Here is a 12,120-nt window from a genome sequence, read left to right as displayed (position 1 = left end):
ATTTTTCATCATCACCAATTGCAGATAGAACTTTATAATTATCTTTCACGTGACCATTTTCTCCAAATTTTTTTCTATTTTCGATACAGTGGATTGACAAATAGGACGATCTGGTATCTTATGATTACATTAATCACAAACTTCTTGTTGAATTCTGCACGGTTACCATACCCACACATTAAAATTTCAATTCTTTCTTTTTCATTTAATCGTACCATTACTTATGAAAGTTCAAAACCGCGGTATTTATTGTTTGACGCTAGTATTGTAAGCAAAATAAAAATAAAATAAGTAGATCAATTGTAAAAAAACCAATAATGTCAAAAACGATGTCAATAAAAACCACAACTCTCTAAAAAAAACCTACCAGTCCAGTCCATTCAATAAAATTTTAGATTTAGTATTTCTGTAATTAACATTTGTCTATAATTCACAAACCAATTATTATAGAGGACAAGTATTATACATTTTTGTAATCGTCTATTGTTGTGGAATGTAAAAATGAAGAGAAACCTGTTGTTCCATTAAAAACAAAACTCGAAAATGGCTTGTCTCGCAAAACAGGAAAAAAAAACAAAAAACAAATAGGTATATCGATTGAAGGCAACCGTATATACGTATTTCTGACTATTGGTCGTCAGTACGGTGCGGCCAAGTTAGAAAAGGATCATGTTAACTTAGGAAAGGATCACTATCACATCGATATACCTATTTTGTTTTCCTGTTTTGCGAGCCATGCCATTACATTTTACTTATATAGCATTATAAGAGAGTGGGATAAGACAATGTTTTTGCCGATGATACCCCTACAAAAGAGGCATCCCATTGTTCAAAAACTGGAACAAAATTGTTTCTTCAAAATTAAAAAAAAACTTTGAAAGTTTCCAAAAAAGTCATTCAAAAGACATTACATTAAAAGACTCCACAAAAAAACGCATTAAAAGTTTTGGTTGTGGTAAGGATGCAAGCATCCATCCATCAGGATAGAGTTGAGACGTTAGACAGAATGAGTAGAATCCTATGCTGGCTTTTAATGCTTTAGGAAATTAACATTATTCAAAATGGTAAAATATTGTCTAAATTAAATAACCTAAATCTAAATATATAATATAATAATATATCTCTTTTTATAATAGTTTATCCCTATTTTTAAGGCGGCTCGCGCCGCCACCTTAACTTGTACCTCCGGGTAGGAGCGGCCCTGATTATAGCATAACTCTGAAGATGACTTTGTAATCCGAAAATGCTCAGCTAGGAATTAGATGCTTTACACACTTTTAAAGTACTTTTCTTTTTAATTGATTCATTTGTCATCACGTCATCAGTGTGTAAAAACATATCAGTCTTTTGCAATTTATTGGAGGATTTAAGTAAACCATTTGTCAAAATTATTTAAAAAATCTCTTCAAAACATTTATATCGTATTGTCCCACTTTTTAATCTATACTGGCACTTTTATTCATACTTTTCCTTTTATTTATTGCTTAATTTAATTAAAATGTTATTGTTTCGCGCATGGAGATATTGATAAATATTCATGACATGTATGTTTACATTGAGTTTTTATTATTCATAGCCTTTTTTTATTCATCAATATCTGTCTAAATTTATTTTATTTTATCAGATGGATAGCTGATAGTTCCTGTAACATCAATAGAGATAGTTTAGGTCAGCTACAACTAACAGATGATGACGAGATTATTATTGAACATAAACACACAGGAGGAGCCTATAAATTACGTGATTCTAGGTACATTTTTTAGATATGTTACACTTATGATTGCATGTATTTATATACAGGGTTGGTCACTCAAAAGTGTCCACTCTGATATTTGGCAGTATTCATTTCATTTTGTGAAAATTCTGAAACAGGTCGATTTTTGGAAGCATAGCTTTCTTATCGCGGGCTATAAAGGGAATACATTAATCGGTGAAATGCATTACACCGAGGTGTGAAAAAATAAAACAAAAGAAACGCAATGAACAATGAAACGCAATGTAACAACAGTTCGCACAACCACACATGTCATACTTAGTAAACGAAGTCATACACATTTCCTAATTAAATAAACAAAAAATAAAAGTAAAATTTAATAAAATAAATTAAAATAAAATAAAAATAAAAAAATACAATACAATACAATAAAATAAAATAAAATCGAACCGAATTGAATTAAATTAAATTAAAAACCATCGCTCAGTGCGTAGACGACAAGAAAGCTATGCTCCCGGAGTGCCACATCCCGTTTTTTTTATTCCAAACGGGACATCTTTTAACGATATAGACATGATACTATAAATGACAAGATATGATCTTCCCGTAGCGCAAAATCGGTCGTGTTCGCGCATGACGTAATTGGGGAGTAGAATTTGAATTCTTGTTAAAGTTAAATGTGATTTGTATGCATTCTGTGATCAAATTATTCAATTAGCAAAATAATAATAAACGACTTTTTTCTGTTATTTGTTTATAAAAGACAAGAACAATATAATATTAAAAAAACTATAAGAAGAAACTAGACGAAAATAAATTTAAGAGGTTTCATAATTACAATAATCGTACACATAAGGATATAAACAAATTTATTTAAAAATTCCTTTATAAAAGGTATAATATTAAAAACCCTATCGGGTTACATCACACAACGTTTTCGGAATTAATATTCCATCATCAGTGCTATCCTAAAAGTATAACCATGGATTTATGTGTCTGAAGCCACTAAAACCAGTAAAAACTACTACCACTAAAAGCCAGTAAAACCCTTTGAATATTGTTAAATTAACTTTGAGCAACATTTTTAAACTTTATAAACTATGATGTTTAAGTTACAACAGGAATAGATAACATGAAAAGTTAATTTAACAACATTTAAAGGGTTTTTACCCATACATTTAGTGACTTCAAACATGTACATCCATTGTTATACTTTTAGGATAGCAATTAATTCCGAAAACGTTGTGTGATGTAGCCCAATAGGGTTTTTAATACAGGGTGGCGCACCGAAAACGAAACAGATGCATTTACTGGCAGATGATTCTTTAAAAAAAAAACGCTTGGACCCGTCGATTTTGTTATCGAGGGGGAAACAAAATTGGCATAAAATCACATTAACATTTGCAGCCCCCTAAGCGGGGGTGGCACCATCCCTAAAATCTTAAATGGAAAGTGGGGTCGAATGATCCATCATTTAAAAGGTCTTTCAACTCCCTTTACAATGATGTAAAATTCATGTACTTCAATTCAGTAGTTTTGGAGATTTATTGATTTAAAGTTTAAATACATCATCGTAAGAGGAGATCAATACATAGCAGCAAAGTTGTTAAAAAATAAAGAATGAACTGACCTGTCAGCCGAGTAAATGTTGAAAATGACCACCATTACTTTCCATGCCATAATAAAGATTTTGCTGAAAACGTTGCCGGACATTTTGCAATATTTGAGGAGTAATTTGATGGCACTCATTCACAATTCTTTGTCGTAAATCTTCTAAGGATGTTGGCTGAGTAGCATAGATTTTGCTTTTTAAGTAACCCCACAAAAAGAAATCCAAAGGTGATAAATCTGGCGATCTTGGGGGCCATTCAACGGCACCTCTTCTACCAATCCATTGACCTGGAAAGGTCTGATCTAAATAATGCCGAACTCTTAATGCGTAATGTGGTGGGGCACCATCCTGTTGGAACATCAACATATTCTCAACGTATCGACCATCATTCTGATTTTCAATTATATCTGTTAGCGCAGGATCTATGGCATTTTGCAGTAATTCCAAATACATTTCACCAGTCAAATTTCCAGGTAAGAAAAAAGGACCAACCAAATGATCGCCAAAAATGCCAGCCCAAACATTTAATTTTTGTGGCTGCTGTGTGTGTACCTCATGGTAAATGCTGGGATTAGAGTCCGACCAATATCGACAATTATGACGATTTACTTCGCCATTAAAAAAAAAAGGAACATTCGTCGGAAAAGCAAATGTTAAATAAAAATTGTTCATCGTTTGTAATTCGTTCACTCATAACTTCACAAAATTCTAATCGGTTATCAAAATCATCTTCATTAAGTTCTTGTACAAGGTGAATTTTATACGGATGAAAATTGTGGGCCTTTAGAATCCGTTGGATAGTACGTCGACTAACACCACACGAAGTTTGCAATTTGCGGGTACTTAATGTAGGATCTACAATAACTTGCCCTAAAACCCCCACTTCTGTTGCTTCGTTCCTTATAGGATTTTCAATATTACGTTTTTTATTGGCGACTGATCCAGTTTCCCGAAATTTAGCTACAAGTTCTAGAACATATTTTCGGTGCACATTATTGTTCTCATGTCGCTCATTAAAAATTTGTGCTGTTCTATTAGCACACTGATTATTTCCGAAAAATATTTCAATAATTTCAACCCTTTCTGCCGTGGAATATACCATGGTTAATTTATGTATAAAGCAATAAATGATATTTTAACAACAAAGATTGGTCAAATCAATCGCAAACTAATGTACTATTTCCTATTTAAAATAAGTACGTGGCATTCTCTACTTATCTTTCTTCAAGAAACAACTTTTTTTGTCACAAAGGACACTTCAATTGCTATTTTTATTATTAACAAACCATGGGCGTAGTAAATAAAAGCATTTACTTATCAAGAAAATGCTTTTACTCAAATTTCTTCTGAAAGAAGTACAAATTAATTTGATGTACCTATTAAAGTCTACTTTAAACTTTAAATCAATAAATCTCCAAAACTACTGAATTGAATACATGAATTTTACATCATTATAAAGGGAGTTGAAAGACCTTTCAAATAATGGATCATTCGACCCCCGTTTTCATTTAAGATTTTAGGGATGATGCCACCCCCGCTTAAGGGGCTGCAAATGTTAAAGTGATTTTATGCCAATTTTGTGTCCCCCTCGAAAACAAAATCGACGGGTCCGAGCGTTTTTTCAAAAAGGAATCATCTGCCAGTAAATGCCTCTGTTTCGTTTTCGGTGCACCACACTGTATAATACCTTTTATAAAGGAATTTTTAAACAAATTTTGTGTTTTTAAAAGAATTATGTAGGTATAATACATATTGGTGCTAGTATAGTATGCGGTCTACCCCGAGGATGCGGTCTTCCTGAGAATATCTGTTATAGCGTGCAGAATAAGCAAATTTTGTTGCTTATTCCCCACTAAAATAGTAAATTGATATGACAAAGTGTTAATTTGTAAAATTAAAATAATAATTTTTCTAATTTATGCGTTTTATGACAGATATGGTCCCCAATAACCATTTAACTATTCAAAACAAAGTGGTAGAACTGGTGGAGAAATATACGTATTTGGGGCACGAAATAAGATAGACAGGGATAACCAAACATGCGAAATCGAAAGACGAATTACTTTAGCGTGGGCAGCCTTTGGAAAACTGCGAGACACTTAGGGCCAACATACCAATTAGCCTCAAAAGAAAAGTGTTTGACCAATGCGTATTACCGGTCATGACCTATGGGGCAGAAACTATGACTCTAACCAAGACTACGGCTTCGAAATTTAAAGTGGCACAGAGACTAATGAAACGGTCTATGCTGGGAGACACCTTGCGGGACCGAATAAGAAACGAAGATCTGCGAAGAAGGACGAGTATTGTTGATGTTGTGGAACGCATAGCGGAACTAAAATGGAATTGGGCAGGCCATGTAGCGAGAATGCATGACTCACGATGGACGAGCAAAACTGCACATTGGAGGCCAAGAGCAGACAAACGTAGTAGAGGAAGACCACCTATACGTTGGGCTGACGACATCAGGCGTATCACGAAAAATTGGCAACAAAGAGTACAAAATCGCAAAGAATTGAGGTGTTTAAGGGAGGCCTATGTCTAGCAGTGGACGTGATAAATAAAGGCTGGATGATGATGATGCGTTTTATTCCAGACCACATACTATAGTAGCACCTACATATTTCATGATCTAGAAGCTAAGAAAAACATCCCAAACACCTACCCAGCACCATTATTAATACCACCATTCGTATTAGAAATTACTAATTGGTAATTATTTCCCGTCTTTCACCTTCTAGTGTTCCTCTAAACTTATTAATAAAAGTTATAAACAGAAAATAACAAAGCATCCCAAACATATATCCATCATCATTATCAATAATAGCATTAGGATTACAAATTACTAGTTGGGAATTATTTCCCGACATTTCACCTTCTACAGTTCCCCTAAAACATTCAGAAAAAATTAAGAAACACAAAATCCAACACAATGAAAACAAATTATGGTGATACCTACGTTATTTCCTTCTCTAATATCTGCCAATACTGTTTTTAAACATTTTTCTCTACTGATCTAGCATTACGGTTCCTCTAATCTGTTTCCTAAAGGGGAAGGTACTGAATACTTTTTCAAAATTTTTCTACACTTGCTAGCATTTTCTAATAATTCTGTCACGAAATCTCTTTCAAAATCATCACTAGTAAAATGTACAGAACACATTCTTACATAAAACATTATCTTTAAGAAACCGAAAAAATCTAATTTCCCCAGCAAACCCTTTATTTTGATTATCGTTATCACAAGTGAAAACAGCACACCTCATTTTTATACTTTTTAGTAAAGTAAATTTCACTTTTAGACAGATAAAATATAAAATAAACTTAGCTAACAATCGTGAACCATTTAAACTAAACGGACATTACGAACTTACAACTCTCCAATTACGTTACAACTTCAATCTCCGCTCTCTTCAGTATGCGCAATATCTTATCTTGTTAGTCATAGTATCATGGATATAGATGTCTGTGATCTATCAATCCCCTCCCTTCCAGTACCACAAACCCTTAATTTTAAATAGGTAATAGATCATGTGTAGCACATCATTAGACATACATTTCGCTGGAGAACTAAGGGATCCATGGTTTGTATTTTCAGATTAACTCTGTTCTTGTGAAAAAGTATTAGTTTATTAAAAGTGTTACAATTCTTAAAAACTAAACGTACAAATTCTTTTGGGCCACGTCAAAAACTACGTTGAAAGAAATTTCGTAACAGTTCATAACACCACAAATGTGTCAAAATTATGCTGAAAATGTCCTAGGCGAATATCAAACCGGTTTTAGGGCAAACAGATCAACAATAGATCAACTATTCACGCTGAGACAACTTCTAAAAAAGGGATGGGAGTATAACAGACCCATACACAATCTTTTCATAGACTTTCGACAGGCATATGATAGCGTAGAAAGAAGCCAAGTATGAAAAGCCATGGCGGAGTTCTCAATACCAAAGAAACTCATTCGGATGACCAAAGTCTGTATGGAGGGTGAAATATCTAAAGTACGTGTAAATAATAAACTGACTGGCAGCTTTGAAATCAACAGTGGACTCAAACAGGGTGATGCGTTATCTCCACTACTTTTTAACCTTGTATTACGGTGGATTAAGGTGGAAGGAGCAACAAGTGAAGAAGGGATGAAGATTAATGAAGAGAAGACGAAATATATGTGTATAAATAGAACGACACGAAGAGACAGAATAGGACAAAATGTGACGGTCAACACCTTCAATTTCGAAAGAGTACAACGTTTTAAGTATCTGAGGGCCGTAATCACAGCTGACAACGATGTTACTGAAGAAATAAAAGACAGAATCCAATCTGCAAACCGCTGTCTATTCGCACTGGATAAGCTCATAAAATCAAAAAATCTTACAAGAAGTTCAAAGATCAAAATCTATAAATCCATCGTCAGATCTGTAATAACATACGGATGCGAAACGTGGACCATGACCAAAGCAAACGAAGAAAAGCTCAGACGCTTTGAACGAAAAATACTTAGAAAAATTTTCGGACCCCACCATGATATCACCAAAAACCAGTATAAGATCAGAACCAATATCGAATTAAAAGCTCAGCGACTAGGATGGGCAGGCCATTTAAAATTTAGTTCATTTCATTTACGTGAGATTTAATAAAGTGTCCTATTAGTGTTGCAGGGAAGTGTTAATAAAGTGTTTGATTTTTCGCCAACGAGAATCCCGAAAATTTCGAGAGTTGTCACGAAGATCAAATACTAACTGACAGTACCAGGTGATCATAAAGTGAAGGACATTAAAACAAGTGAAAATCCACTGCGAAAAAGTAATATTCCGTGTAAAAAACAACACTGATATAATAATAGAAAGAAGTAAGGTTATATTGATAAGATAAACATTTTCGGACCCCACCATGATATCACCAAAAACCAGTATAAGATCAGAACCAATATCGAATTAAAAGCTCAGCGACTAGGATGGGCAGGCCATTTACAATTTAGTTCATTTCATTTACGTGAGATTTAATAAAGTGTCCTATTAGTGTTGCAGGGAAGTGTTAATAAAGTGTTTGATTTTTCGCCAACGAGAATCCCGAAAATTTCGAGAGTTGGCACGAAGATCAAATACTAACTGAGAGTACCAGGTGATCATAAAGTGAAGGACATTAAAACAAGTGAAAATCCACTGCGAAAAAGTAATATTCCATTTAAAAAACAACACTGATATAATAATAGAAAGAAGTAAGGTTATATTGATAAGATAAACAAAACAGCTGGTTTTAAGCCGAAGTCCGAGACAAATATAAAGCGGTGTTGCCAAACCTCAATTAAAGCGGATGGTTGTTGGAAAGCGTAAATAAACAAAGTCTAGTGAGAAATTGATTGCACTGAGAGGGATGGATATTTCTCAAGGGTGGACCTAGGTATCCACTTCTATTGCGGTGCAAGGAAGGAGAAAAGCAGGAAGTTATGATGATGTATTCAAAAAATCCAAGAAAGCGATTAGATCGCCAAAAAAGATGATGACTCACCTAAACTCAGATATGCTAACCGAAATGATGAGTTTACTGAAAGGAAGGGCTGAGGATACAAAGGAAATAAAAAATTAACAGAAAAACAGGCGGAAACCATTAATATAGTAACTGAAGGTAAAGAGTTAAAAAAATAACAAAAGGAGTATCGAAGAGAAATGAGAGAACTAAAACTTGCTAATGAAAAAGCGATGGAAAAAATAAATCAGCTGCAAAACGAATGAAGTAATACTAATATAAGATTACAAAAACTAGAAGGAGAGAAACGAAAAAGAAATAATGTGATCCAAGGACTTCCAATTGACACGGATAATCCAAATAGGCTAAAGAATAGAGTAGGAGGTTTCATAGAAAAGGAAATGGGAGTTAAAATAAAGGCGAATGATGCAAGAAAGCTGGGAGACAAACCATGTCTAGTAGAGTTGGATAACAAATACGAAAAGTCCAAAGTAATGCAAAATAAAATGTAGCTTAACCAACGAAAGGAAAAAATATATGTAAATGATGATCTAACAAAGGACGAAAGGGAAATACAAGCCAAAGTTAGAATAATGGCCAGAGAGCAGAAAAGCAAGGAAAAATCACAAAAAGTAGGGTACCAGATATTAATAGTAAACAATGAACTATGAAAATGGAACAAAGAAAAAGGACAATTGGAAAACATAAAGGAAGACATTTCAAAAAACTAGAATCAAATTCAAACGGAGCGAAATAACACAAGAACTAGTAAAATCGGCGACTTGAAATATAAGAGGATCCTACCTGGAATATAAGAAGGAAAACTGAAGCATTTAATAAACGAAGTTAGGAAATATAAGTTTGATCTAGTAGCCCTACAAGAGAAAAAACAATTGGGGCAGGGTAGCCAGGGAGAAGACGACTATATATTTTTCAATAGGGGAGGCAGTAATCGACTGCTGGGTAGAGGTTTTATAATAAGTAAAAATTGAAAGAATTTGTTTCAGACTTTAACGCAATATCGGATAGGTTGTGCACCCTCAGACTAAAAGGTAAATACCAAAAGATTATATTTGTGAATATATATGAACTCTCTGAAGAAATGGAATAGAGCTGAAAAACAATTTTATAACAAATTAGATGAAGTATATGAGGCTATACCCAAGTTTGATATGAAGATTATTCTCTATTATTCTATTCTATCTATTATTCAAGTACAGTTTACATGCAGAGACCAACGAAAATGGATATTTCCTGGGGGATTTTGCTAAAGAAAAGACTTATAATAAAAAGTACGTACTACCAACGAAAAAACATTTATAAGGGAACATGGAGATCTCCGAACGGCCGTACAGTCAACCATAACAAAGGTGACAACATATACATAGAGGACCCGATATGGACTCAGACCACTATTTGGTTGGAATATGGATGAAACATAGCATATTTGGGGCACTTTAGAAATGAAACGTAAAAGTTGTTGCACCTGATTATGGAGGGTAAAATTGAAGGAAAAAGAGGTCCTGGTAGACGACAAATATCCTGGCTGAAAAACATTCGCAACTGGACCGGGTTAAACACACAGACGCTTTTAAGAAAAGCAGGAGATAGAGACGAATTTGCAATGATTATAGCCAACCTTCGTTCTTGGAGTCGGCACTAGAAGAAGAAGATGGATGAAACAATTAGTACCAAATTTTCGAAATTAAAAAAATTAAAATACGAAAGAAACGAGCAAACTCTGTATGCACAAATGATTAACAAAAAAGAAAATAAAAGTGGTGGAATGTAGAATGCACGTGGGGAACAGTAAGAGATGTAATTAAAGAAGCTGCAAATATTTCCTGCACCAATGACAACACAAAGAAAAAATAAAAAGAATGTGGTTTGATGAAGAATGTGAACAAGAATTGGAAGAGCGGGCCAGGCTACGATTAAAAATAATAATCCAAGGAACAAGACAAGCGCAGGAAAATTACATCGAGCAAAGAAATAAAACCAAAAAAATACTGCGAGAAAAAAAAAGAAAACATGAAGCTAAACTGAAAAATATAGAGGAAAGCTGAAAAATATAGAGGAAAATTAGAAACCTGTAACCAAGGGATAAAAAATGAGAAACGATGACACCAGCCGAAAACTGTATATTATAAAAAAAAAAAAGATTGGAGAAATGATTCTGTGATAACCGGAGATATTAGAACGTTCAAAGCAGTTTTTTTATGAACTTCTAAATAGAGCTGAACAGACAAATAACAATAACGAAGAAGTAATGGATCTAGCAAATAAAACACAAAACCAACAGAGCGAAGAACAAGCTCCGCCTACAAGTGAAATTCAGAATATTATCGAGAATTTAAAGATAAACAAAAGCCCAGGAGGCGACTGCATAACTGCTGAAATGATTAAATTTGGAGAACATCAGTTAGAAGATAAAATCCATAAATTAATTAAAGATATATGTGAACAAGAAATACACAAAAAATTACAATACTATTCACAAAAAAGAAAATATGGCTGAATGTCAGAATTATCGAGGCATAGCGCTGCTCAACATAGCATATAAAATATTGGCTATGCATATTAAGAATGGATAAACAACGAAGGGAAATATTCACAGCACTGCAAGATATGGATGTTTGTTCAAAGCTTATTAAAATGAGAAAATTCGCTCTCCAAAGGACAGTGAATAAAGTAAAGATAAACAAGAGTATAATAGAAAGGGTTGAGGTCAAAGAAGGAGTGGAGCAGTGTGATCCATTATCGTCTATAATGTTTAGCATAATATTAGAAAAAGTTATACAGGAAGCAAACATTAATAGAAAAGGTCTGATGTACCACAAAAAACATCAGTGCATAGCATTTGCGGACGATTTGGTAATGTTGGATAGAAGCAAAATAGAGCTGATGGAAACAGTCATGAAACTCAACGAGAGGGTAGCAACCAAAGGATTGTATATACAGGGTGAGTCATAACTATTGGGACATAGACTAAAGACAGGTTATTTGGACCAAAATATGGCTATTGGGCCAAATATGCCTTAATAAAATGTTGCTGAGAAAAAAGATACAGGGTGTTAAAGTTAATTTTTGTTTTTCGTTTTTTTGCTAATAGTTTCCCTGTATATTTATAAATTGCTATCAAAATTGGCACAGAGGCATAATCTTAGACAAGAAATAGTATTTTATTTACAATTTTACGTTTTGTCATAGAGGGCGCCACGTGGATCATTCCTAATGATCAAATTGAGTCTAAACTTTTTCTGATGAAACTTTTTAGTAATTTTTATTAGAAAATATGACGTAAACATCATTTTTACGTAAAATTG

General features: G+C 33.7%; 1 protein-coding gene across 2 annotated transcripts in view; it reads left to right on the top strand.

Annotated features, from left to right (window-relative positions):
- The window catches only part of LOC140452420 (uncharacterized), a 164,057-nt gene that overhangs the window by 19,626 nt on the left and 132,311 nt on the right, over positions 1-12,120 (top strand). For both annotated transcript variants that reach the window (XM_072546671.1, XM_072546672.1), the window contains exon 3: positions 1,625-1,750. In XM_072546671.1, the coding sequence (XP_072402772.1) occupies positions 1,625-1,750 (126 nt within the window). The remainder of the gene's footprint in view (positions 1-1,624; positions 1,751-12,120) is intronic.

Source organism: Diabrotica undecimpunctata, chromosome 10 (assembly GCF_040954645.1).
Source record: "Diabrotica undecimpunctata isolate CICGRU chromosome 10, icDiaUnde3, whole genome shotgun sequence".
Classification (NCBI taxonomy): Eukaryota; Metazoa; Arthropoda; class Insecta; order Coleoptera; family Chrysomelidae; genus Diabrotica; species Diabrotica undecimpunctata.
Note: the sequence above shows the minus strand (reverse complement) of the source record. Positions and strands in the feature narration are given on the sequence as shown.